Raw genomic sequence first — 26602 nt, 5'->3', positions numbered from 1 at the left:
CTTTCTGAATACATGCATGCATCATCTTGTCTCATTTCTCACACTCTTGCATACAGACACATACACAAACCCCGACCGATGACCGACCCGGATATGAGATTGTTTCAACATAATGCAAGAAACTAGACGAGTGTGTGCTATGTAATTTTAACTGTAACTAGTCTGTGATCACATCATCACCCAGTTCAGATCGGTTCACCGATTTCATTCCATTTTATTTCGATTGCCAAATTGTCCATACTCTATCCTCTGATGACTAATCGTTTCAAACATGTGCAAACTTAAATATATCATTGCCTCTCATCTCGTCGGAAGGAATTTGGATCTGCATATCATCACAACATAAGTACTCTCATCTTACAATCATGCAGCAGCAATAGAACACTTACGCTTCTCGATACATCTGTTCATCCGTTCTCTGTTATTCGTGCAATTGGCAATGATCACATCACATCAGCACTTGTTAAGCTTGGCATCGTTCTCATTTCATTCGGCGATGACCGATGCTCGTCAAACTCACCCTGAAAACACAAATACCCGCAAAGATCGCAGCGGTGAAGACGAGTGAATCGTACACAAACCAGAATATGAACCACGCTAAAAAAGAGTAGATATTAAGTTCAGTTCCTGCTGACATCATCTAGAAAGTAGACTAAACTTACAGCTTGTTGGCCAACCCAACAATTCGGAAAATTGAGCACAATCCGATGTATTCCTCTTATCGAATAGTCTCTCGTCTATGTAGTCCCATACCACGTAAAAGAGGTTCATCACTCCAACAAAGAGGACTGTGAAGCAATTTAAATGTCAGCACTCTGGCAGAACTCTGTGAGATAGTCAGTCGATCGACATACCGAAGAATCGTAAAGCCTACGATATTAATGTATTGAGCACTATCAGAATTCACTTTTTCTTGTCTTCATTATGCATACACCCTGATGTACTTACATTTCCATGATCACCAAACCATAGTCCAATCAAGAGAGCCTCACATCCTATTATACTCGCGTATGCGCTGTTGTCCCGATCCATCAGTCAATTCACTTCTCGCAAAAGGGATCATTACGCTCACATCCAATGATCCGCTCTCAGTACCGGCACTAGTAATCCAAAATGCAATACCAAAGCACAAGCTTTCGAAGCGACGATGTTGACTAGTTTCGAGATTTAGATCTTATTCCATGACATTCATTTCATCTCGGTAGAAATAATCTGAACTTACATCCGGAAAACTAGATCATAGATCAGCAACTACAGTGTATCCATCGGTTTCAAAATACACTTACAATGAACAGAAATCCAACTATCGATGAACCGATATATCCAGAAGCCAAAGTCGCTACTGCACTTGGACTCCAAAATGTCTGAGCGAAAGTGGGCATGGCATAGGGGTTCCGCGGTATCCTCGGTGTGGTCCTCATCAATCCCATGACGTGGGTTGCACCTCCGTCGTTTGGATCTATACATATACTGACCACTTGTCCTCCGCAGATTAGACCCATGGCCAAGTGACAGAGCTCATGCACTCCCACGGTGAATAGCTATGCCATTTCCCGCCAATTGGGCAATCACTAGGTCAATATAGTGGAGAAAGGGTGGTGGCATTTTCAGAGGATATGGACAAACTCACCTTCAACCCCGCTATAGCATCCCTCAGTATCGGTAGATTCCACGCTATGAGAATAGCCAAGAACATGACACATGCTGCTATCACCGTATTCGTCTCTGACGACAGATAATCAAATCAGCGGTGATTGTGAAGTTGTACATCACAACTTACGAAATGAGTTGGGTGTTATATTAGCTCTTGGGACGAAGGAGTGGAAAGTAGAGCTTGAAGAGTTGGTGATCTCTAGTATAGGCTGCGGTATCGTTTGAGGAGGCATGGTGGTTGAGTCAAGTTGATTTTGGGATATGAGATATGATATATAGGATTTGGGATGAACGTTGGTTGACAAGGTCAAGATCAAGTATACAAGATGATGGTCTCGAAATCCACAACGATCCTCTTGATAGGTCGACTCGATCTGATACGTCCACTATTTGGCTTCTCTGTATGAAAGGATGAGCTGACCGAATGTTGTCGTGGGTGATTTCCGAGAACGGTTGAGAAGGCTAGCAGTTAAAGTGATTGAAACTCCTTTATGGTACGTGTAAACTCCAGTATGGGGATCGACCAGGTGAAAAGTCTTGTCTGATAGGGTATGAGTGGGTATGAGTATGCTTATAACGATAGGAAGTATCTAAGGATGTCTGATGATATGATTGATGGTATGGGTGAGTTAGTAAAAGTGATTGATGTATGTTCATGTTTATGCAAAGGGGAGTCACGATAGACACTGTCCGATTCGTATGCATTAATGGTCCCATACGTGTGTGTGTGTGTTGTTGTTATCGTTGATTCATGTTCTACATATATCCATGCTCAAAATCTCAATCTTTTTGGCATGTTTTCGTTGTGCCTTGTCCTTGTCTCCCTTTGATACCTCATCCAGGCCCCTTTTGATGGTGATCGGACTTCCGCTTGCGTATGAGCTCAAGGTAGTCGAATAGTCAGTCGTCTGCACACAGCTATGAGGGTCCGAGCATGAGATGCATCTGCATGGGCTTAGTCTATATGACGTTGTTAGCATACTGAGCTGCCACAAGCGGATAGAGCGGTCAATCTCCGTCACAGCACCATTTGATTCCGTACCCATCCCTACCTCACTCCCATTCCCATCAGTCAATCAGTCAGTCGAAACCTTGACGTCAAAGTCGAGCATGATATCCCTCGTTCGACCATAACGTCGTATACTGAAAAACCACCCTCAAAATGTCTGCCCCAGCTGCTATCCCCACTCCTCCCGCTCCTATCGCTGCTCCCATCCCAAGCGAGGACCAAATTGCCAGGAAGGTAAGTTATCTATTTGATGGTGTGGTCACGAGTCTTAGCTGATTTGATTCATGTCATTGTTGCAGTTTGACAACTGCGTAAGTCATGGATCATTGTTCATTTGGCGAGGAAAGGCCGTATTGAATTGAGATGCTCAGGGAAGGACACTCTGGAGAATACGTTGTCGGTAGATGATAATGGTGGAAGTTGACTCGAATCTCTATAGGTTGCCGATCTTCTCGTAAACGCTGGTCTCGGTTTTGGTGTAGGTGTAGTAGCTTCAGTCCTGCTCTTCCGAAGTGAGTATCGCTTTTCATCCTGATCATACAATTCTGTACGCTTCCCCATAGGTCCAACTAGACAACACATGTCTTACTCAAAGGATCTTCGCTGACATCAATCTGTTCATCTTTTAGGACGAGGCTGGCCTGTAGCTCTTTCTACTGGGTAAGCTCACTTACTCTCCTCTTTACATGTTCTCTCCACTGACAATGTTCCAGTTTCGGTGCCGGTGTCGCCTACTCAAATGTGAGCAGCTGATGGAGATCTTTGATTGCGATGATTACATAGCTAACACAATGGTGTCATAGTGCAACTACTCCCTCAACCCTTACGTCCTCCCCGGTACCAAAGTGCTTCCTGCCAACAAGTCATAGGGATAAGCATGTGATAGAGGAATGGTGTAGATGCTATGCATACAAAATATTGAACTTTTATGGGTGGTTATCTGAGATTATCAGATATACTTGATGATAGTCACACGTCCAATGTCCGTTGAGAAACGTTATATATCATTCCCGTTATACCTGTGGGGATCGTACAGAGTACCCTATGAAGGTGTTGAGCTCGACCGTTGAGAGACATGCTCCTTTCCCTGTACTTCCCAAGGTACACCTCCCACCTGACCAATTCTTTCCTGGGCAATCTTCGCATCTGTCGTATCTCGTGGGATCTTCCGCTGCTCCTCTCCCAGCATAGCTATCAATGAAGCACATGTGTACGTCAGCTCCGTACGGTTTCGTATATCTAGGCAGCTTATGAACATACTTCGTCTGTACAGGATAGCTGTTGTCACCACTAAAATGGGAAAAGATACGATGATAGTCTGTTCAGATAAAACAGCGTCAGTGTCCACCGTTTCCAGTGGAAAAAATGGCAACAGAAACTCACTCTCAGACGTTTCGCATCAGCGTTAAGGGGTTTTGACATTTTGGTAGACGGTGTACAGGAAGTTTGTGGGCTGTTCAAGTTATCAAGATGCATTGAGCAAGGCTAAATACATCCAGCATTCAGCATGGTTGCACCTCATTAATGGTTGAAAAGAATAACATCGGGTCGAGCCTTACGTAACAGATCTCGGATAGAGAGATGGATGATTCTACTTTTAAGTAGTAGTAGTACGAGTACATCTGCATTTAACTCTCTCTCCCTCTCACTTCGTCCCTTCACCTCGTCTACATCTATCTTCTTGATAGATCCATATCATACGTTCTCTAGCCATCAGTGGGAGACAACTTACAGTCAAGACGACACGTTGGCTAAGAGGCCATCTTGATCTTTCTGATACTCTTTCTTGTGTCTACTGAAATATATCAAGCTCACAACCCTCGCCATCTCGTCTTCTCCCTACCACCTCAGTCAAGATCGTGGACGTGGAAGAGAAGAGGACTAAAGAAGATTATACTGAACCAGCTGAAGACTGATTGGTAAGTCAATGCCGATCACAGAGTCGCTGATGCATATTTAACATCGATACTCATCATCAGATCCTCGTGCTGATAGGAGTCCTCTCTACTCAGGCCACTAATCCCTCGAACCCTTTTGGAATACCGTCTTATACCGTACCAGGTAAGTCTTGTGTTGTCAAGTCTGCTGACTCTGCATTAACTCGCATCTTCTGACTGTTCTGACTTAGGATGTCACACTTCCCGCCATTCCCACCCACCCAATCTGGTCGATATTCTCCCAGCCGAGCGTACAACGATAGACCCCCTTTCCCACCGCCTATCCCTCCCATCCCCCCTCGAGACTTCCCACCATACCCATATCCAAATTCGGCACCACCACCTCCTCCATCTGGTTATCGGCCATATAACGGGTATCCACCCGAACCTCCTAGGCCTCCCTATCCTGCATATGACCAACCTCGTCCGTCTTACGAAGATCACTATGATCCATATCAACCATCCGCCAATTCTTATAATGCAGTGCCACCTGCAATCCGTATACCTTCCGGGGGCTACTCTGCAGCATCCGCTATCGAGCCACCTAGACGACAATCTAGACAATCATCACCACCTCCCCGAAGGTCAATTCCGCCTCATGCCCGATCAGACTCCAGATCTGCACCATCCGGTCCACCCGATCTCACACTGTTGACTCATCCCACTACGGTTAATATCGGGGGCTTCACGGCTGCTGTGCATTCCCTTCCTCCCTCTCATCTTCCCATCACCAAGTATGTGTCTCTCAATCGAGATGATGCTATCGATCTTCATCGACAATTATGCTCTACCCGCTCATCCGTATGGTATGCCGATGGATCGAGCAGAGCCGGAGAAGCGTGGTGTGCTGCTGTGGAATGGAAAGTCAACTCGAATCTCTCCGGAAGTAAGATGAGAGGACACATACTGGGAGGAGATGCTCTGGAATCTGAATTCGGTGGGATTTACAAAGCTGCGGAAGGATTTCGAGAACTTCTCCATCAATCTATCAAGGACGGTGTGCCGATCTCACATGAGCTCACGGTATTTTGCGATTCTCAAGCGGCCATCATTGGTATCGACACCTCTTCGCGACTCGAAGCTGTGAAGTTTGATCAGCTTTGGCGAGAAATCTGTACCGAATATCTCCATGCTCATATGACGCTTGTCTGGATCCCAAAGGATAGTGGTGTAGAGGGTCATAATCTCGCGGACAAGATTGCTACCGTTGGTGCAAGCAATTCTTATCTCAAGAGAAGAAAGGAGAGAACGTTAGCAGATATTTACATGCGACCCGGAGGTGGAGAACCCGAGCCATCTGCCAGCTCAGAGCCTGGCCCTTGGCAAAGAGGAGATTCAGAGCCATCTCGACCCAGAATGCCATTCGATCGCCCTGCGCCAGCTGCTCTTTCACCACCTATCCTCACAAGTGGCGAGCCTGGTGAGTATAACGATCTCGAACTCGATCTTGGCGCAATGCAACAACCTTCGGCAGCTATGGATGGTGAAGATGAGGGGATCCAGCCTCGTGAAGGTGCGATCTTCGTCACTCAGTGAGTCATCGTCAGTACGTTGAAGAACGACATTTCACTGACTTCACCTAAGCTTCCCACATGAAGCATCAGCTAAAGATATCGGGATATTGTTTGCACAATATGGAGAAATGTAAGTATTTATGGTTTAGATTGGCTCCTATATACCTATGTTGACGACATTTTCCAGCGTCGCTGTCGATATCTTCCACATTTCCCCGGCTCTTCCTCGTTACGCCAACGTCACTTACAGCGACCCTGCATCTGGTATCGCAGCCATCAATGACCTTCATCGCAAGCCTATCAACCTCGATTCACCGTTCGCGCGAGAGAATGAGGCTGATCTGGATTTATGGAAAAATTGGGCTGGCCAATTGACGGTGGTGTTGCATGAACCCCCTCGTATAGTCCCCGCCGCTGTGGAAGCCGACTTCCCTGATCTGCCTGATTGGGCGAGAGGAGAGAAGGATGCTGCTCACAAGAATGAAGAGGACGAGACGATGGAGGTTGAAGGGCAGATCAAAGAGGAAAGAAGTCCCAGTCCCGAGATAGAAAGTAGGAAGCGAGAGAGGGAATCGCAGCCCGAAGACAAAATTGGATTAGCAACACAATCGTGAGCTCCAAATATACTGAATTCGCAGATCGTGACTGACAATCAGTTCTCTTGCAGCATTGCACCACCTTCACCCAAGCGTGCACGACAAGATATCGATGATGCCATTCCGAACTCTGCTGCAGAACAGCAACTTCCTAGAAAGTCTGATCCGATTCCTACTGCTGACTCCACTCACATTGTGCCTGCTTTGACCCAAAGTGCCGTGTCAAATCTGACGGAAGACTCACCAGCCTCTCAAGACCCTATCACAAGCAAGATCGCATCTCCTCAAGTGGCTGCACCACGAGACACTCCACCGGTAATCGGGCTACCTCCTTTCCCACCCACTTTGAAGGCTAACGATACGGCAAAGGTGCCCACTCCTCAAGCTCAACCCATTAGTCTGGCACCTATGAACGGTCATACTTCCTCTCATCCGACGGATACATTGCCTCCTACACCTTTGACTGCTGAAAAACCCTCCGTGGGTGCGACTATCCCTTCAAGATCTCCTCGACAGTCCACACCTCAATCAACCACATCAAGCTCAGCGAAACCTGCAATCACGAATTCCGCTTCGGAGCCGCAGGAAAGTCCCGTCAAGATTAGTGCTAAAACTCTACGAGCTCACTTGATCTTGGTCCAGAACTCACTTTCAAAGCACGAGATTGACAACTGGATCGCTCATACCTGTCTCATTGCTCATGATATTGATCACGCCCGACGAGCGCTTCAAGCCGACCTTTACGCTACGGACGAATGTTTCATATCTGGACGAGATCTCGAACGTGCTCTCTCTGCGAGAGGTTTCACTCCTCCAAAAGTCGACGCATTCATCACCAAAGTACTGAAAGTTTTAGATGGGATCGCTGCTGCGGAAGAACCTGAATCTGATCAACCTGATTCTGACGAAGATATAGAACGATTACAATCTGAATTGACTGAATCACTCAGTAATTACCCTAACGAAACTAAAGAAGCTATGACCAATGCAGCTAGAGTGATGGAATTCTTGATGAGAGGTAAAGAATTACAAGAGAAGAAAAGACTCGAGGTGGAAAGAAGGGTGAAAGTCTTGGAAGGGATGGTCAAAGTTGGTGAAGTTGTTGGAGGAGTGGTCCGATACTTATTGACCGAAGACAAATAGTCAGTGAAATTACTGAAGAATGATTATGATAGTCGAAAGTTTCTTGATCCTTGTTGGAAACTTGTTTTTAAGGATGAAGGAAGAAATAATGGAAATGTGGTTCTTGAGAGCGAAGATCATGACATGTATCTTATATATAAATGTATGACGATCGTATTGACCGTATGAGGAAGATGGTAGATTAAGCAACTTGACTGATATTATCATAGCTAATTGTTAATGGTAAAAAATACCTGACCGTAGCTGAGTCAACTGCTCAATCAACGCACGGACCACTCATCTTCCTTCTTCCTCCGACCTCCATGCCATAGCAGATATATAGATTGTGCAACCTTCTTTTCCTTCTCCTTTTCCTTTTTCTTCCCTCTCCCCTCTCCCCTCTCCCCTATCTTTTTGCTTCACGGCTCTGTGATAGTGAACAGATACTAAAAGATACTGATCCAGACTCTGCGTTCTAAAACACATTCCTTTCATACTACAGACGATCTAACGACCGGTACCTCCTCTATCGCTCATCCCACTCTCGCCACCCATCATGCCTTCTCCAGCGGAAAAGATGCCCATGTCCGACTCTGGTGAGCGCATAAATGTAGATATTTTCGGATGTAATTTGTTACGAAGCTGATTTGCTATCAGGACCGGGGGTTGGAACACAGCTACACGATCATCAAAAAGTTGGTTTGTCTAAAATGCTTTTCATGGAAAATGACTACAGGTCGCTGTACGAGGCAATGGTCAGGCACGATCCTTCAATCAAAAATCGACGATTTCTCGACTTATCGTCTTTCCCACATATGTGGACCAATGAAGGTGGAGATCAATGGAGTAATCACTTCTCTCAGACTTTAGGAAAGGAGGTTCCAAGACCTCTTCAAGGCAAGGGTATGATTCTCGCTGATGAGGTGAGTAACGTGCAGGGAATATCCAATCATTTTGCTGATTTCTATTCTTCCAGATGGGTACCGGCAAAAGTCTGATTGTTCTGGCTCTTATTGAAGCTTCAGTCGGAGCGATAGATGAGTGGATGAGCGGTAAGCACATCTTCATTCCGCCTTTCAGTATCATGCTGAATATGAGATTGCAGTATCAGCCATCTTGTCGGAAGAACCTACCTACCGACTTCCCAAGGAATATCCGATGTCCAAGATCTTCATCGACGATGCACCCTCAGATAATCCGATTTTACCCTCTGGAAAAGGCTGTTTCTGGCGAGAACCTGAAGAAATTGATTCCAACTACCAAACCACTTCGGCCACTTGTCAGAAATCCAGAGCCACCCTGCTCGTGTGTCCCAAATCGATAATTGGCGTATGGGAAGAACTGATCGAGTATCACTGGAAAGGTAGAAATGGTAGATGGTGGACATCTGCAGAGGTACTCCGACCTCAAGACCGCCCTTTGATAGTATATAATCATTATGAGAAGCAGAGAGAGGAGAAGATAGATAAACTCAAGAATGCTTCGATCGTCATTACAACATACGACGCTCTTACACTCAGCCACAGAAAGAAAGGGCTGCTTCATAAATTGCTCTTCTATCGAGTCGTATTGGATGAAGGACAGTGAGTGCCTTAATAAACCCCTCAGACCTGAATGAAGCTTACCCTTTCTCTACGCAGCCACATCTGCAACAGCAAGACTCAAAGGTTCAAAGCTGTCGAAGCTTTACGCAAGCGTCACATTCACGTTCTCACTGGTACTCCAGTGCAGAATCATTTATCTGAACTTTACGCCTACGCTAAGCTTTTCAATCTTCCGAGTGGTCTCACGTCTCAATCTTTTTTCGAGGGTAACATCACGTCACCCGCTTTACTTCAGAATACCATTGCCATTCGGGAGTTTGGCCAGATCTTCTCACTTCGAAGATTGAAAAAAGACCTCGGCGATGTGGACCTGCCCTCGAAGACCATCAAGGTGTTCTGGCTGAGTAAGAAAATGCCCTTAGAAGCTTTGGAAGGGGTAGAAGATAGGTCTCTAGTGCCTTGGACCAGTAGCACCACTCGTGCTGAAGATGATATAGAATCTCGAGCAGAATGGCTCACTACCTTTAGGACTAGAAGAAAACATTGGTGGGCAAAGAAGTATAGACCTATCACTGCTAAAGAATCCATCAAGATGAAATGGTTCAGATTTTTCCTCGAAAACCAAGCTCATGGGAAGATCGTCGTATTGTAAGTGAAATCCAATGAGTGCAAAAGACAAAATGACTGATGATTGCATTTTTAAGCCACCACTGGAAGCATACCGCCAAGATGTGAGTCACAGATTGGAATCATCAGATCGAGTGCGCTGATCAATGATGGAATGTGTACCGTAGGGCGGATAACATCCTCAAAGAAATGCAATACGGTATCGTCTATCTGAAGGCTAACATGAGCATCGAAGATCGAGTCAAATACACTGAGAAGTTTAACAAGGATTCAAAGCCAAAATTGTGCTTATTGGCGTCAATCAAGGTCGGAGGTGAAGGGTTATCTATGGTAGGGGCGTCAGCCTGCGTCTTCTTAGACCTCATGTGGTGAGTTATCCACATCCCTGCGAGCAGGTGAGTGATATGAAGTATTGGTAATAGGAATCCTGCTTGGCATGCTCAAGCGATGGACCGACTGGTCAGTTATACATTGTTTTTGAGATCATCTATCATCTCTATGGGTGTACTTATACATCTAACCATGACCAATCATAGCATCGACAAGGACAAATCAACCCCGTCACGGTCTACATGCCCATGACCCGAGCTACATATGAAGAAGAGATTTGGCTTCGTCAAGATGCCAAACGAGGGTTCTTGAACTTGATCTATCCGAATGATCCACCTGGAAAACTGCGACTATGTGATTATCCTCCTGAACTATTGCAATGGCTCAGAGATAACCCAGATCCTCAAGAAGAAGGTAACGAAGACGACGAAGCTGAAGATATGGATATGATGGGAGGTGCTGAGGCGTGAAACGAGGTTAGTATCGGCAGACGGATTGCTACATGCGTATGCTGAATTATAGATATATGTTGTATTATCAATAAACAGTTCACGACCTCACCAAAAGAATGACATTAGATTACTGTATATACTGTATTTCCTAACATGTATTGAAATATCCATTCAAACACAGACTGCAAAGTGGGATTGTCCTGAGAGACAAGGATCTAAGCACGATACTTCACCCTCGTCGAGTTATGAAGACGAATCTGAGATCCATAGGCTGGCAAATCATGATTATACATCGAGAATCAACTATCTACGGAAGTGTACTATAATAAATGCTAATGCTATGTCAAAAGGGTCATATCAATCGTATCTATACTATATAAACAAACAATTAAATGCCAACAGGTAGAAAAAGGGATACCAATCCTAATTCGTGAGAAATCAATCAATAATGTGCTCCACGCCCAAGCATTTCTTCCAAATCATCAGACAAGCGGTACTCGTGTCCCTCAAACATCATCACCGCATCGCTATCTCCTCCTGGACTTCTGGTTTCAGCTTCACTTGCTGAACCTTCCTGACTTCCTGTTTCCGAGGCCATGTCAACATCACACTTGTAGCAATCGTCATCTTTTGCGTGTAACTCATTACAAGGTGGATATTTGAGTATAACAGTTGAAGGATGAAGCGGTCGTTGTAAAGTGTATAAAAGTCTGTCCAGATCTTCAAAATTCTCGTCGTTTGTCGCGAAACGTCGGTGTTTCTTAGAAGCGATATGCTAAAAGAGCATAAGGATCAGCATCATTGATATTGTCATACAGGAGAAAGGGGATTTACTCACCACGGACAAATCGGTATACCTCAAACGACAATTCTCGCAGTATCCAGCGGCAGTATCCTGTTCCCTTCCCTTCAAACCCATGTCGACCTTCTCTCTGTTCCTCATTCTCATCTGTACAGTGATAGATGTCTCATGTACCGGTTCTCGAGCTTGCTGTAACATCTTGACCACTTGCTCTTGCGTCATGAACGTCTTAGCTGGTTGGGAGTATCCCATACTGGCACGTCGAGTGGATAGCGCCGATGGTGAATCATAACCGGAATCGTCTCGCTTGGCTGCTGCAAGACGAGCATTTCCTTTAAGGACTTGCACTCGCTTGGACATCTGCATGATCGCCCTGTCCTTATTGGCACCGAGACCTGGAAGTCCATTGAAACCGCCAAAAGCAGGGGTACCGGCAGTAGAAGTAGAGGCAATGGTTGAAGTGAGGGTGACACTGTTGCCCGATGCATTATGATATGGTTGAGCCTCAGGAAGTTTGGGAGTAGTGGGGAATGCTCGAAGAGATGTAGATCGTTTTAAGTCGTGAGGCGGTTGTTCTCCCTCAAAAGGAATCCTTTCTACGTAGAGCTTCCAAGCTCTTTCTCTGATCTTCTCAACAGGTACGTTGGTCTGCATGGACGTAGAGACACGTAAAAATCCATCGAATAGAGTAGGCCATTCCGCCCCATCTTTCTGGTTATATGTATATTCTTTCACCATAACGGTTCTATGCTTCGAAGTGGCATCTTCGACGAGGAGGTATTTGCTACCGGGTTTGAAATAGTAGTAATCTGGTCTGGGTGCAGATAGATCTCGTTCTCTTGTACCGTTAATTCTTTCATCTTCAAGCAGGGTTGATAGGGAATCATGGTTGGTGTTCTCGACAGGTGAAATACGCGAAAGCAGATCGGCAAGTTCTTCATCCGATCATTAGCATAGATGAAGTGGACTAAGTAGCATAAGACTCACTTTTCACAGTCCAGACCTTGATATTCAACGCTTCCGCCTTCTGAGCCAGGTCCGTAACACCTGTTCCATCTAGGAAAGGGTTCTTACTCGATTCTCGATTGGTGTCCCGACCAAAGAGCGCAGCTGGTTTAGGCTTCTGAGGTGAAGCACTGCCCTTCACGATCAAGTGAGTGACACGAGTGGAGAAGAATTGATCGATTTTCTGTCAACAGAGTATAAGCGATAAGGCATCATTCAAGGTTATATGACGTTGACTTACGGCTCCCATCTTTGACACACGGTGTCTCAGATTTTTCCCTACACCTTCCTCAACACCTATCTCAAAATGGAAAACCAGAGTTGGAAATACCTTGACCCATTTCGCTCGCCATTTCTCCTCCTCAGCTCTTGCGTTCCTCACAGCTGGATCGACAGCATTGTTCTCGAGCTTGACACGCTTCTGCGGTACCGAAGATAAAGATGTTTGAGTGAGATCTCGGGGACGTTTGGATGAGAGAACCGCGTCAACATTATTTGTTGGTGCGCCAGTAGGTGTAGCCTTAATCTCCGGTGCGAAGACATCTGGGGTAGCAGATGGACGAGGAATGAGGGAAGTGAGAGGATTTCGAGACTTGCTTGCGATGTTTGTATTTACCGAAGCGAGAACCTCTCGATTGGCGGGAGAGCCTTTAGGCGCTATTGAATCGATACCTTTCTTCCAAGATCTGAATACATCAAATTGATCTTTTCCCTCCTGTATATGATTGACGCTTCTGTTCTTGTGTACTTGCATCTTCGCTGGCACGGCAGCAGCTGTTGCAGGGGCCGGACGAGTCGCCAGGGGAAATGTTGATTGAGTGACCAGCGGTTGAAAGGGATTGTTTGGGTCGTACACGTCCAACTCTCCTCGGGAAGGCAAGAGGACTGACATGTCCCGAGGGCGAGGAAGAGCAGCTGTTGACTGAGACTAGGCTCGTTCTATGGAAGCTATACGAACTGGACAGTCAGAGAGGGATAGAGAGAGGTTGAAGATGCAATATGAGATTGACTGTTATGTCTGAGAGGGAGAGGCGCGTCAAAGTTAACAACCCTGCAGCCACGTGGTCAAATCACATCCAAAGCATCATATCAAATATCCGTATCACGTGACTGGGACTGATTCGGATCATGCCGTACTTCGTGTTTCCCAAAAGTTCGATCTCGATATCATGGTATGGTCCAAGATGATCGATCATACACCAAACCTCATACCTCATAGCTACTCACGGGCCATTGTCACCTTCCATCTCTTCACCACCCATCGCCCAACACCCTCCTTCAACCCGTGCCTGGGTCTGGATCTGGAATGACCTACGGATCGCTGTTCCGCTTGCCGGCAGTCTCACTTCGACCCAGCTTACAACACCTGGCAGCATCGTCTTCTTGTCGATCTAGGCTACGATACGCCAGTACAACATCGCGGGGAGCGGAAAGGATAGACAGCAGAAAGGCCTATTCCCACACTCTACTTCTTCCCAAAACAGATTTCCCGCTCAAACACAAAGATGTGGTAGAAGCAGAGAAGAAGTATCGGTTGAAGACTTCAGATCTACTTTATCAAGCGCAGGTGAGTGGTAGGAACCTCGGGCTTAGCTCATTGCATCGGATAGATAAATAGGAAGGACAATCCACTCTTTGTTCTCCATGATGGTCCACCGTACGCCAATGGGAATCTGCATATGGGTAAATGACATTCAACCTGTTTTATATACAACCTTTACTGATGTGTACTATATAGGTCATGCATTGAATAAAGTTTTGAAAGATATCATTAATCGTTATAATTTGATAAGGGGAAAGCGTGTCCAGTATGTGAATTCTTCGCACTGACAAAGCCGAAGAAGGCTGATGAAACGTAGTTATGTGCCGGGATGGGATTGTCATGGTCTACCCATCGAGCACAAAGCTTTAGCAGCGATTGGAGTAAGTTATATACCTTCTATATCGGATCCTGATGGAACTGAACGCTTATATGCATTAGAAATCACACACTGCACTGAACCCCACGCAAGTCCGTGCCGAAGCTCGGAAAGTAGCTTTGGATGCGATAGACGTGCAGAAGAGCGAGATGAAGGCGTTGGGTGTGATGGCGGATTGGGACGGAGAAAATGGGACATATAGAACACTAGGTATGTCACCATGTCACAGACATAGCTGATAAGCAGATCACGACTTCGAGATACGGCAGCTGAAACTGTTCAAGACTATGGTCGAAAGAGGTGAGCTTGAGTATCGCTCAAGGTAAAGCTAACAAGTCAGGCTGCATAACACATAGACTACGACCCACCTATTACTCCCCTTCTTCCCGAACTGCGCTAGCAGAAGCCGAGCTCAGCTACAAAGATGGGCATCAGTCACGATCGGTATATGTCGGATTTCCTGTAGCAGAGGAGGACATGTCCGAGGGCCTTGCCGAGGTGTATAGTAGGGAATGTGGAGGGAAGGGTAAATTAGAACTTGCTATTTGGACAACAACGCCCTGGACCTTACCTGCCAATATGGTGAGTCGAAGAACATATCGAATTTGTGCTGACAATTAGGGTGTTGCTGTTCACAATGATATGGAATATGCTGTAGTCAAGTCGAGCACAGACAGGATACTGGTCATTGGGGTTGATAGATTAGAGCCGATGGAAGAGATTCTAGGTCGATTAGATATTATCGGCCGGCTGCCTGGTGAGTGTAGTAATGTCGACATGAAGCTGATATTGACAGGGTCCCAACTCGTCGGCACTCGATACACCCATCTATTCCATCCTCCTTCTCTATCTCAGCCGAGACCTTTAATCTTCGCAGCCGGACATGTCACATCGCAAGCTGGTACAGGCTTAGTCCACTCGGCGCCTGCTCACGGTCACGAAGACTACGAAGCCTTCATCGCAGTGGGGATGTTGCCGGAAGAGTTACGTTGCCCCGTTGACGACGATGGTCGTTTTACCAGTGATCTTGAAAGTTGGGTGGAAGGGGACATTGCTTACTCTTTGGTAGGAAAAGAGGTCTTAGGGAAGGGAACGGATGCCATGGTGGACTTGTTGAGCCGAAGCGATGTGCTTCTTGCTGAGCAGAAGATTGAACATCGTTATCCTTACGATTGGAAATCCAAGAAACCCATCATAGTTCGAGCGACTCCTCAATGGTTCGCTGATGTGGAGGGTGTCAAAAGTTCTGCCGTTGAAGCGATGGACAGGGTACACTTCCACCCTGCTATATGTGAGTGAAAACTGTTCGGATGACCACGCTTATGAAATCAGCTCGTAAACGATTAGAAGCCTTCATTACATCAAGATCCGAATGGTGTATATCCAGGCAGCGGAGCTGGGGTGTACCCATTCCGGCGCTTTTTGGACCAGATGGACCTATCATGGATAGCACAACGCTTGAACATATCATAGGAGTACTAGACAAGAAAGGTGTGGATCATTGGTGGGAAGGGAAAGATGAGGACTTTGTACCACCACATCTACAAGGTCAGAATATCACTAGAAGTTTTGACACGTTAGATGTTTGGTTTGACAGTGGTTCATCATGGACTCTTCTGGAAGGGTTGTCCCGCCAACCTCCGGCTGATGTCTATCTGGAAGGATCGGATCAGCATAGAGGATGGTTCCAGTCGTCAATGTTGACTAAACTTATATCATCAACCGAGAAGATCCCACCGTATGGAACGGTGATCACCCATGGATTCGTGATGGATGAACAGGGAGACAAAATGAGTAAATCAGCTGGCAATGGTCTGTCGCCTATGGAGATTATACATGGGAAGAAGGTGAGTCTACTGGTGGAGAACGCTTGGCTGACATTTAGCAATTCACGCCCCGAGGTGCCGATATCTTGCGGCTCTGGACAGCATCTGTGGACTATACCAACGATGTGTCCATCGGGCCCACATCCATCTCTAACGCCACTGAAGCTATGAGAAAATTGAGAAACACCTTGCGTTACCTGATTGCCAATACAGGCGCCCAGCATGAGGCTTTGGGTGACGTTTCTCTGCGACCGGTGAGTTCGATGTAAGCATGAATGGGCTGACCGTCAGATTGAACGTTACATTCTTCACGAATTGAGTCACCTTGAAAGCGTAGCTCAAGAAGCATATGATTCTCACATATTCAATAGAGGTAAGTCACATCCCTTCGTCGATATCGCTAACACCGGTATAGTCTTACATTCGACAACCACATTCGCAACCTCCACTCTATCTGCGTTCTATTTCGACATCATCAAAGATACCATGTACTGCGATTCACTCGAAAGCCCAACCAGAAGGGCCATCGTGGCTGTTCTGTATCATGTAAGTTCAGTTCCAGTGGAAGTGCGCTTATTTTTAGGTTCTGCGTCGCATGACGAGTTTGTTAGCTCCCATAACACCGCATTTAGCGGAGGAAATCTACGAAACTATCGGCGGTAAACAAGCTTCAGTTTTCCTTGAACCCTGGAATCCAGATGTAAGTCTGAAGTGTATCATGATCTGGGCTGATGACGAAGCTCTCTTGGTTGAACCCGACGGTGAAATCTGAGATGAGTCAGATTATATCACTTCGTGCGGAAGTGCAGAGACTGGTGGAGAACGCTCGAGCCGAAAAGTGAGTCAGCAATCTCTTTGTCCTGTAAGAGAGCCGATGAGCTAAGTCTGGAAAACAAGGCGTATCAAAGTTGGGAATCAGACGGAAGTCTATCTGAGTAAAGTTTTAGGTTCTGAAAACAGTGGTAAGTTACGTCTTACGGGGTTTGCGATGATGCTGATATCACGTCAGCAGGCACCCTTTCGGCACTGCTTGGTGTATCTTCCGTTGGGTCATCGTCATCTGCGGATCAGAACACAATGGAATGGACATATGAGTCATCATTGGTCATAGAGAACGAGCCGATTTCGGTACTCCTCGGTCCCGCTACACGGTTCCAGTGTCCTCGTTGCTGGCTTTACAATGCCGAAAGAGAAAATTCTCTATGTTCTCGGTGCGAAGAGGTGATCAACGTCACGTGATGTCAAGCTGCTGGCTATTCTGAAAGGCATAGAATATATATTCCTTATAACTTCACTGTAGCAGTCCTCCACAAATTTGCATCGAGAATGAATGATCTCCCTCCGAATTCCCTGATATGGACTTTCAGCCTCATCAACTGGATGTGTCGTTTAAGCTTCCCGTTCTGGATTTGGGTGTCTCAATGGTCAATGACCGGATGACGTTCACGGGAAATGATCCTCTCTTGACCCGATACCAAAGGACAAAATTTCGAATTTCCCGCGATAGCCATAGATTATGATATATGTCTTGGTATCATGATGACAAGTGAAGTGAGGTGATTGATTTGCTGGAATTGACGACGGTATGATGAGATAATGAGGCCCAGGTGATGTGAACGGTGGATGGCCGACAGCACTAACTAGCACATAGCGGACATGCCGGATGATGAATCTGACTAAGAATGTCTGATTCAATGATGATATCCATCTGGAATTCACAAACTTGACCTTCAGCAGTCTGATCTAAACCCCGTTCTGTCCATCGCTCGGCATTGGGCATGGTAACGCGGACTGTACTTTGTCATGACCATTGGGTAATTGGGTTAGTTTGATACAGGCATCGGCATCGGAAACGCGCTAAAATGGGAAATTACTGCCTGAATAGGTAATTGCGGATGAGAGATCATTCATCATCCAGGGTCCAATCCTGAAATACTGGTTGGTATTACGGTTGTGTCCTGTTTGCTGGAATCTGATTCTCATACCTACATCCTGATGATGGCTCATCGACCGTCAGGGTTATATCTAATGGGTCTCTGGATATATAAATGACTAATGAGTAACCACTCACTTCCCATCCCCCCTCCGTCTTCTTCGACCATCTACTCCTGATCGTAACCCCATACAGCCCAGATCTCACCAGGGCTGACAAAACCATTCGCAATCATACGCAGTGGAAGGGAAAAACCACCATCGTTCTGTCTTTTCGTCCGGTTCATTATTACGTCTTTTCCTTTTGGATCTAGAAAATAGTAGAAGATACATACTGTTCTTACACTACATAGAAGATACATACTGTTCTTACACTACATCAGTGGATACCACGGGCCTGGCAGAATAGCTAGATGCTAAAATAATTCAATAATCCAAACTTTCAGAGATACAACAACCCAGAGTAAATTTCTATCTATTCTATATCCTCAAAAACAAATTATTCCCACATTCCAAAATCAGGAACTCGCCCTCATAAAACCCGATTCCAGCAATCCGGTTCATTCATCTATCCTATCAATCTCATTTATTTTTACTGTCTTCACATTCACATACATTCTCTTCATACAACATTATACATCAAGTTCAGACCTTTATACGGAAGATACACATATTCCCATCTCGGATGGATCAACGTCATCCCCTTCGCCATGCCTAATGTGTCTGATGGTCCAAGTCCCGTGCAGCTTTCACCCGCTTCTTCCCTCAAACGCAGAGCTTCATTCTCATCCTCTCACACTTCCGATCACAGTCATCGCTCGCCGCCTTTATCACCTGAGATAGGATACAACGCTGCTCATCAATACTCCACCAATCCTCCGGCACCTGGCGGTACCGCATCTGGTAAGTTTCTCATCATTGGTTTAGTAGACTTAAGCTGACATCTTGCTAGTCCGACGGCGTGAAGCGAACCGACTAGCAGCTCAGCGGTTCAGGAGTCGAAAGAAGGGATATCAAGATAGTCTAGAAGAGAGAATTCGAGTGTTAGAATCCGAGAAAGAAGTCTTGATCCGACAGGTCGACGAAAGTCTCTCTCGTACCGGTCACCCTTCCACATCCCTCCAACCTCGTTCCTCTAATCTTCGTCATGCCCAAGTAGATAGTGATGGTGTAGACGGAGCTCATTGGCCTGGAAAACGCAATTCCAATCCTACTCATCTATCAACCTCGCCTGAGCGTAGAGAAACTCCTCTTGATACGGATGTTCGTATAGCTTCGCTCGAATCAGCCAATAGACGATTGCAAGATGACGTGCGGAATCTCATTGAGGAGAACGAACAGCTAAGAGATGAAGTGAGGAGATGGAGAACATGGCATGGAGAAAATGATCACTCTCGTCGTATGGATATGGCAGATGATCATCATCGTCGTCGGTCTCATCGGTTAGATATGGTGGATGGAGATTCCCACGACCGTTCTCATCGCCACGATATGATGGATGGAGATCATTCTCCTCGCATGGATAGGGTTGATGGTCACACGCCTCGTCAGGACAGGGTTGATGGTCACATACCTCGACTGGACAGGGTCGATGGCCATACTCCCCATTCCCACCACGCAAACATGGTGGACGGAGATAATGTAAGTAGTCTGACTCGTCGGATACAACGGAACAATCAACAACTGGCTAATGTCATCACGTCTAATCAGCCTCGACCAAACCTTCCGCCCCTTGATCGCTCCATGGCTTATCCAAGCTCTTCCTCTTCCTCTTCGTTCGGGTCAACACCACACTCAAGTTCTGAATCTTTTCCCCGATCCACCCACCAGGATGGATCAAATATACAGTTACCACCTCTTCGACTTCCCCCTATCCGTAGTGCCCTGCCAGGCAATGCCTCCACAACACTTCCCTCTCCGTCCCTGCCAATCTCCCTTAGAAGCTTTGACGGTCCATCTCGTGATCGCCAACCACATATGGACGGACATCGTTGAAAATTCTAGCTATGTAACTTAATCCTCATATTCCTCATTCCTCATGGTCAAGTTCATACAATCTGGCAGTACATATGTGCATGAAGGAGAGCAACGTTCCTTATGCGATCAATCTTGATTACATGCATCTCATTGTAGGATCAAGTAATGTGTATATCAATTCATATCAACTTGTTGCACGCTTTATATCGTACCCGCCTTGATATCATAAACGCACCGCACACGGCGTGCAACCTCGACATGGTTCTGCCAATCGATACTTGACAAACGATAATAAGCTATATATCAACGATAATTCCATGTTATCGCGATGTGATTCTTGACTGACTGACGTTTGGGGCGTTGATAATAAGACTTTGCACGTCCGAACCACGCTAGTGAAATTGGCGTTCCGTTATAATCGACACCATTGATTGGTAATCCACGGCAGTTACGTCATGGCGGGTTCGTTGTAGCAAACTCTCGGAGATGACACGGACCTGCTGCTGCAGTCTGAGTTGGTCACAACATAATCTCACTGGACAGATGATGTCTCAGCATTCGGGCGTACACCACTGATCAGGAGTTCTCGCACTCGGAGTGAATCCAGAAGACGGCACTAGCTCTATCTCTGTCAGATGGGGCTATGATTCAGAGAAGCCGTCGACGGTCAAGCCTACGAAGGAGCCAAGGTGCTCGAGCAAGTACACAAGCATCTTGGGCATTATCAGTTGGCGACGGCCGCGAACGCTCCTCCTCTAGCGCAGGAATAGCCAGGAATGATTATTCTCGAGGATTAGAGATCACAGATTACTTCTACATCTTTCAAACTGGCCATCATTCGTGTCAGGTATCTGACATCGGTCCTATTCCTGGATCGCTGCCTCTTTCCGAGCCAAGTCATCAGATATGTGGTATAAAGTTAGGATAAGGTGCATGTGCAGTAACTCGATGTACTGCGAAGTATAGTCAGTGTTCGCTGCTCGTATTTGACATGCAAGTCGCGCGCCTAAAACCCAAAGAGACTGGGGTCTCCGCTTCTCTGTAGGAATAAAGCAGCAAGTAAACCAGTGTCGACTGTCTATTTGTTTAACACTGCCTTCTTCGCCTGACTCTCAGCATCAAAAGCATAGACGCAAAGATCATGGATCTAGCCGTGAGAGAGAACACTCAGAGGGCTGCTCGATGTAAGTGTCGGATCATCAGATGGTGGAGATTTGGTCAGACTGATGACTTTTTCGCTGTAGGGGAAAAAGGTGTTAAAGTGGGAGAGGGTACATTTGCTAATGTATACAAAGGTTCGTGTATCCCACACTGCATCATGTCGCCATTGAATGATGCCTCTGACGAACTCTTGTAGGTAATGAGAAATCGACGGGGCGCAAAGTGGCCATCAAGAAGATCAAGGCCGGGGAAATGAAGGATGGATTGGATATGACCGCTCTACGAGAAGTCAAGTTTCTGCAGGAATTGCATCACCCTAATATCATCGGTGTCAGTACATATCTCATTGCACTTCGTATCTCTCTGATACAATACCTCGAACAGCTTCTCGACGTTTTCTCTGTGAAGCAGAATATCAACTTGGTTCTCGAATTCCTCGATACAGATCTCGAAGCTGTCATCCGAGATAAAGCTTTGATATTTCAGAATGCAGATATCAAAAGCTGGATAGCCATGTCGTTGCGAGGTCTGGAGTATATACATCGGAATGGGGTATTACATAGAGTGAGTCAAGTTTTTTCGTGTGCATACGCTGATGCCGTAGGATTTGAAACCGAACAACTTGCTTATCGCATCAAACGGGGAGCTGAAGATAGCGGATTTTGGTCTAGCGAGAGAATTTGGAGACGCAGGCAGCAAAATGACTTGTCAAGTGATCACTCGGTGAGTCTCAAACTATGCGGCATTATAGCTGATATATGATAGATGGTATCGACCTCCAGAGCTTCTGTTCGGTTCTCGTTTCTATTCTACCGCCGTCGACATGTGGTCTATTGGGACCATATTCGTCGAACTCATCCTTCGTGTCCCCTTCTTATCAGGTGAAACGGATATTGATCAGCTCAAGAAAACATTCCATGCTATGGGAACGCCCACTGAGCAGGATTGGCCGGTGAATATTCCTAATCCTATTATCGGGACGTTGCTGACTAGCGACTTGTAGGGACATACCAAGCTTCCAGATTATCATGAGATCGGGTCGTATCCTAAGAATCCATGGTGGAACATGATATCTTCGATAGGCAAGGAAGGTCAAGATCTCGTCAAGGACATGCTCAAATACGACCCTGCAGCTCGAGTCTCTGCCAGAGAGGTGCGTGAGATACCTGCTCACTCACGTTCACGCTAACTGGCTTGCTATAGGCACTCGAACATCGCTTCTTCTCGTCATATCCACGTCCGACTCCTCCAGCATCATTGCCAAAACCCTTAGCCGAGCTTCGACCTCGTGCTCTGGCTCCTGACGAGACTCAAGGCAAACCCGCTCTGAATTCATCTGGAAGTGGAGCAATGAAACGCAAAGCTGAGTCACCCCAACCTGGTCGTAACGTGGCTCGTAAACTTGTATTCGCTTGATGTATCTGTACAAGATATGGGCTTCCACTTGTATAAATGTTGTATGCATAGCTTGATCCCCTATGTATATCGTATACTCGTATACGTTGTTGTGACAGATATACGAGTATAGTATGAATTTGATTCCGCTGCGGCGTGGATCACTGGATTACCACCTTAATCGCCTGCGTCGGTCTTGTTGTTTTTGTTTATCTTCACATTCACCCACCATCTGCTCTCATCCTCACTTCATCAACCTGGCATCATGGCAATCTTCAACCGTAAATCCAAGGACAGGCCATCCGACGTGGATGGAGCGGCTGCACCGACAGAGAAGGAGAAAGTCAAATGGTCAAAGAGACCCGCGAGTCAGTATCACCTCTCATCTTTCCCCCTTACACGAGTAATTGACCAAGATTACGCGTTATAGACACCGCTTTCAAGCAACAACGTCTCAAGGCATGGCAGCCAATCCTCACTCCTAAGGCAGTACTACCTACCTTGTTTATCATCGGCCTGATCTTCGCTCCTATCGGAGCTCTGATAGTCTGGGGAAGTGGGAAGGTTACAACAATAACTCTGGACTACACTCAATGTGATGTCGACGCTCCAACAGATGGATCCTTCCAAACCATGCCAAGCAGCGCTTATGACTGTGAGTCAGAGATCTGAGTGATTCGTGTATTGACCTTTGTTTTTAGATGCGTTTAAGTCGGGCTCTTCAGATACAAAGTCGTCCATTTCCGCGCCTACTTGGTCCTTTAGTAATGATTCGTCCAGATCAGTTGGGCAGGAGGCGAGATGTGAGATCGAATTCGAAGTCCCTTACAACTTGGGTAGGTGCTACTCTCCTATGCATTGGTGTAGAACAGGCTGACAGAATAAGGCTATTACAGGACCCGGTGTATTCCTATATTACAAATTGACCAACTAGTTAGTTTTTCTTTCCACTCTTTTGATAGTCTACTTCGCTGACCTCAAGTTCAGTTACCAGAATCACCGTCGTTACGTGATGAGTCTAGATACATCTCAACTAACGGGTGACAGAAGATCTGCGTAAGTGATTCAACCCACATCCTTCGTGGTTCTAGACTGACTGCCCAGTAGATCTCAAATCGATAGCGGGGATTGCAAACCCATCACTTCTTCAGGAGGCAAGCCTTACTATCCTTGTGGGCTTATCGCCAATAGTGTTTTCAATGGTGAGCATATCTACGTCTGGTAGGGTATGTGGCTTTGTGTTGACTATTCATATAGATACATTTGGACCAGTGGTACTTCTCAATGCTCAGAGTGAGTCGACAGGACTGTCATCGCGATTAGCAGGATCCTCTCTGACACCGTTCCCATAGATGGCGCTCAGAACCAAACCTACAATTTTACTGAGAAGGGAATAGCTTGGGGAGGTATCAAGAAGAACTATGTTGTGACACCAGGCTATGACTCACCTTCCGATGTCCTACCACCTCCTAATTGGGCTCGTCGTTATCCCGACGGTTATACAGAATTCCCCAATTTATACGAAGACGAGCATTTCCAGATTTGGATGAGGATTGCAGCATTACCTACTTTCAGAAAGCTATGGGCTCGGAACGATGATGAAGTGATGACTCAAGGAAGGTACAGAGTGTCTGCATACATGAGTGAGTAAAGCCATTATCAAAAATATCATCATATTTACTGCAGACTGACGATTATATATAACCCAGACTATCCCGTCAAACAATTCACGGGAACAAAATCCATCGTCATCTCGACCGTATCATGGATAGGAGGCAAACAACCATTCTTAGGATGGGCCTACATTGCTGCAGCTATACTTTGTGTCGTTCTCGCTATCGCTGGTCTGATCAGACATCTCGTTAAACCAAGGAAGTTGGGGGACATGTCGCGTAAGTTGGTGTGAACACCGGGAACTGGCCAATCTCGCTAACCTCTTATATAGTTCTCTCGTGGAATCAACCCAACTCAGGTAGATGATGCAGAAAGATTTGATTTGAGATTGTTTGAAGAGGTCGATCTTTCAGTATACCCGTATGAACGAATAGCGTGATTTACACCTGAATGCATCGTTCGCTTTGTTATGAATTAATACCACATTGATACACTCCATGCGGGTTCTGTTCCCTCTGCCCTCATAGCATGCCACCAACCTGGAGGCATCACCATCATATCACCTGGCTCCAAGAGCGCTTCTAGACTTCTGGGCCATACATGATCAAAAAATTCTGGATAGGTTGATTCTAGTCTCTTGAAATCGTCTATCGGCTTGAGGATTGGTACCTTTGAAGTATTCGTCATGTACTGGTCTGCAAGACCGTCACCGACTTCTGTCTTCTCTCCATATGCGTGCATATGAGGTCCACAGGAAGGAGGAGCGAGCCAAACACGTTTACGTCCCAGTACCTGAGCATAGCAGTTGTAGTACGGGTCCTGGTGCCAGGTCAGCATAAGATTCGGGCTGTCTGTAGGTTTGACTCACTGTATGCGCTGGACTGATGATCTCACTATTCCCACTTCCCACCCAGACATTCACAATCAATCCATCATCGTTTGGAGGAGACGTGTACGAAGAACTTTCATCGGGCGGTGGTGGATTTGACCATACGTAGTCTGGAAAGCACATGTCTTTTTCTAATTCGGGGAACTGATCAAATAACGCATATTGAGCGAGATAGAGAGGTGAACCGGGTCCCGGTCCTGCATCACGCCTCTCATCATCGATCTGGTCCATCCTGAAGCCTGCTCGATGTAGGAATCCCGTGAAAGGGACGATTCGTTGGGTCCAATTTATATCGTCATACGCCTTTCCAACTTCGACCGGTATTACACGTCCCCTTCCCACAGTATCTATAAGGTACTCTGCGGATGACCAACGATCGCAAGCTGGCCAAGGTGGAGAAGAGGAGGTCCCCCTGAGATAGCCGCGAAGGATGAATGGATGGTTCAGATGATTCTGTAGATACTCTTCGATGGATGGGGGTTCTTCCAAGACTGGGATAGGGTTAGGAGCGTAAAGAAGAGATGTATCCAGAGGTGGTTCTTCGAACTTGAATCGCTTCGCCCTTCTTTTTGATTCCTGAACGTCGTCACCCTTCAAAGGCGATAGAGATAACTTGGTTTGTGTGATTTTGATCAGATCTAGAACCCATTTCTTCCTCCGATTCCCTATAGCACCAGCGACGATGATCGCTTTATCAAGTCTACGGATAGATTCCATCCAGAACCCTTCGACTTCAACTTCTTCCTGTGTTCCTTCTCCTGGACCTGTAACTAGGTCATGAATGACGCGTATGAGCGATATATCCGTATATAGGCGGAGCCAGTGTTTTGGAACGAAGTTGAAGGGTATAGTATTGATCATTTCATGTGATAGGGTTTCGAGCGTCTTCAATTTGAGTATGACCATGCTCATGTCTGCTCTGTTGTGACTAATAGCCTCTGCCGTGACTCCATACTGCAAGAGCATGTCTACGCATACGGACACGATGCCAAGTACGGCAGGACCGCATGCCTGTATATCTAATAGAAAGAAGAGATCCATCAAATGAATCCCATAATCTACTGATGGAAATCACATACCTCTAGTCTCCTGGCAATCTTCATCCTTCAGCTCTTTCGCCAGATCAGATAGGATCAAGGACGGGATATGGCCAGAAGCAGCAGGTGAGTCCTGATGCATCGCAGTGCCATATTATGAGCGGTCGAGCTTGTGAGATACCATCAAGATGAACGAAGAGGCAGATGTATGACTATGGACTAGAAGATGACTGGAGATGAGATGAAATTGGACTTTTGTGG

At 46.2% G+C, this 26602-nt stretch overlaps 11 protein-coding genes across 11 annotated transcripts; 7 read left to right on the top strand and 4 right to left on the bottom strand.

The window, feature by feature from the left end:
* Nucleotides 1-300: 300 nt before the first annotated feature.
* On the bottom strand, nucleotides 301-1886 carry L199_003731 (uncharacterized protein; the record flags this gene model as incomplete). The annotated part of the gene is made up of 11 exons (XM_064889460.1): nucleotides 301-325; nucleotides 390-418; nucleotides 521-597; nucleotides 663-788; nucleotides 855-870; nucleotides 949-1015; nucleotides 1073-1154; nucleotides 1223-1232; nucleotides 1287-1541; nucleotides 1631-1725; nucleotides 1781-1886. The coding sequence occupies 11 exons, from the start codon at nucleotides 1884-1886 to the stop codon at nucleotides 301-303; spliced, it is 888 nt and encodes a 295-aa protein (XP_064745532.1).
* Nucleotides 1887-2815: 929 nt separating this feature from the next.
* Nucleotides 2816-3531, top strand: L199_003730 (uncharacterized protein; the record flags this gene model as incomplete). Its single annotated transcript, XM_064889459.1, has 6 exons — nucleotides 2816-2896; nucleotides 2962-2973; nucleotides 3102-3174; nucleotides 3292-3322; nucleotides 3376-3403; nucleotides 3466-3531. 6 exons carry the CDS (start codon nucleotides 2816-2818, stop codon nucleotides 3529-3531), a joined length of 291 nt encoding a protein of 96 aa, XP_064745531.1.
* A 173-nt stretch (nucleotides 3532-3704) lies between these two features.
* Nucleotides 3705-4084, bottom strand: L199_003729 (uncharacterized protein; the record flags this gene model as incomplete). The annotated part of the gene is made up of 3 exons (XM_064889458.1): nucleotides 3705-3853; nucleotides 3923-3980; nucleotides 4046-4084. The coding sequence occupies 3 exons, from the start codon at nucleotides 4082-4084 to the stop codon at nucleotides 3705-3707; spliced, it is 246 nt and encodes an 81-aa protein (XP_064745530.1).
* A 707-nt stretch (nucleotides 4085-4791) lies between these two features.
* On the top strand, nucleotides 4792-7852 carry L199_003728 (uncharacterized protein; the record flags this gene model as incomplete). The annotated part of the gene is made up of 4 exons (XM_064889457.1): nucleotides 4792-6131; nucleotides 6184-6243; nucleotides 6301-6723; nucleotides 6781-7852. 4 exons carry the CDS (start codon nucleotides 4792-4794, stop codon nucleotides 7850-7852), a joined length of 2895 nt encoding a protein of 964 aa, XP_064745529.1.
* Nucleotides 7853-8387: 535 nt separating this feature from the next.
* L199_003727 (uncharacterized protein) lies at nucleotides 8388-10802 on the top strand (the record flags this gene model as incomplete). Its single annotated transcript, XM_064889456.1, has 9 exons — nucleotides 8388-8427; nucleotides 8489-8754; nucleotides 8808-8883; nucleotides 8937-9414; nucleotides 9472-10023; nucleotides 10080-10106; nucleotides 10170-10370; nucleotides 10425-10461; nucleotides 10539-10802. The coding sequence occupies 9 exons, from the start codon at nucleotides 8388-8390 to the stop codon at nucleotides 10800-10802; spliced, it is 1941 nt and encodes a 646-aa protein (XP_064745528.1).
* Nucleotides 10803-11226: 424 nt separating this feature from the next.
* On the bottom strand, nucleotides 11227-13483 carry L199_003726 (uncharacterized protein; the record flags this gene model as incomplete). Its single annotated transcript, XM_064889455.1, has 4 exons — nucleotides 11227-11559; nucleotides 11623-12521; nucleotides 12574-12775; nucleotides 12833-13483. 4 exons carry the CDS (start codon nucleotides 13481-13483, stop codon nucleotides 11227-11229), a joined length of 2085 nt encoding a protein of 694 aa, XP_064745527.1.
* A 414-nt stretch (nucleotides 13484-13897) lies between these two features.
* Nucleotides 13898-17575, top strand: L199_003725 (uncharacterized protein; the record flags this gene model as incomplete). Its single annotated transcript, XM_064889454.1, has 14 exons — nucleotides 13898-14158; nucleotides 14202-14274; nucleotides 14330-14399; nucleotides 14451-14514; nucleotides 14573-14720; nucleotides 14780-14810; nucleotides 14867-15092; nucleotides 15174-15801; nucleotides 15942-16357; nucleotides 16628-16709; nucleotides 16752-16882; nucleotides 17077-17174; nucleotides 17234-17298; nucleotides 17349-17575. The coding sequence occupies 14 exons, from the start codon at nucleotides 13898-13900 to the stop codon at nucleotides 17573-17575; spliced, it is 2520 nt and encodes an 839-aa protein (XP_064745526.1).
* Nucleotides 17576-18978: 1403 nt separating this feature from the next.
* Nucleotides 18979-20263, top strand: L199_003724 (uncharacterized protein; the record flags this gene model as incomplete). Its single annotated transcript, XM_064889453.1, has 3 exons — nucleotides 18979-19171; nucleotides 19221-19909; nucleotides 19979-20263. The coding sequence occupies 3 exons, from the start codon at nucleotides 18979-18981 to the stop codon at nucleotides 20261-20263; spliced, it is 1167 nt and encodes a 388-aa protein (XP_064745525.1).
* A 1123-nt stretch (nucleotides 20264-21386) lies between these two features.
* Nucleotides 21387-22822, top strand: L199_003723 (uncharacterized protein; the record flags this gene model as incomplete). Its single annotated transcript, XM_064889452.1, has 8 exons — nucleotides 21387-21429; nucleotides 21490-21540; nucleotides 21603-21736; nucleotides 21791-21958; nucleotides 22011-22129; nucleotides 22172-22358; nucleotides 22410-22559; nucleotides 22610-22822. 8 exons carry the CDS (start codon nucleotides 21387-21389, stop codon nucleotides 22820-22822), a joined length of 1065 nt encoding a protein of 354 aa, XP_064745524.1.
* A 244-nt stretch (nucleotides 22823-23066) lies between these two features.
* L199_003722 (uncharacterized protein) lies at nucleotides 23067-24781 on the top strand (the record flags this gene model as incomplete). The annotated part of the gene is made up of 10 exons (XM_064889451.1): nucleotides 23067-23169; nucleotides 23232-23456; nucleotides 23503-23637; nucleotides 23698-23734; nucleotides 23789-23857; nucleotides 23909-24003; nucleotides 24059-24094; nucleotides 24154-24444; nucleotides 24511-24693; nucleotides 24747-24781. The coding sequence occupies 10 exons, from the start codon at nucleotides 23067-23069 to the stop codon at nucleotides 24779-24781; spliced, it is 1209 nt and encodes a 402-aa protein (XP_064745523.1).
* Nucleotides 24782-24889: 108 nt separating this feature from the next.
* On the bottom strand, nucleotides 24890-26483 carry L199_003721 (uncharacterized protein; the record flags this gene model as incomplete). Its single annotated transcript, XM_064889450.1, has 3 exons — nucleotides 24890-25234; nucleotides 25284-26323; nucleotides 26384-26483. 3 exons carry the CDS (start codon nucleotides 26481-26483, stop codon nucleotides 24890-24892), a joined length of 1485 nt encoding a protein of 494 aa, XP_064745522.1.
* Between the last annotated feature and the right edge of the window lie 119 nt (nucleotides 26484-26602).

The sequence above is a fragment of the Kwoniella botswanensis genome, chromosome 1, assembly GCF_036426115.1.
Source record: "Kwoniella botswanensis chromosome 1, complete sequence".
Classification (NCBI taxonomy): Eukaryota; Fungi; Basidiomycota; class Tremellomycetes; order Tremellales; family Cryptococcaceae; genus Kwoniella; species Kwoniella botswanensis.
The sequence above is the reverse complement of the archived record's forward strand: the minus strand, read 5'-3'. Positions and strand labels throughout refer to the sequence as shown.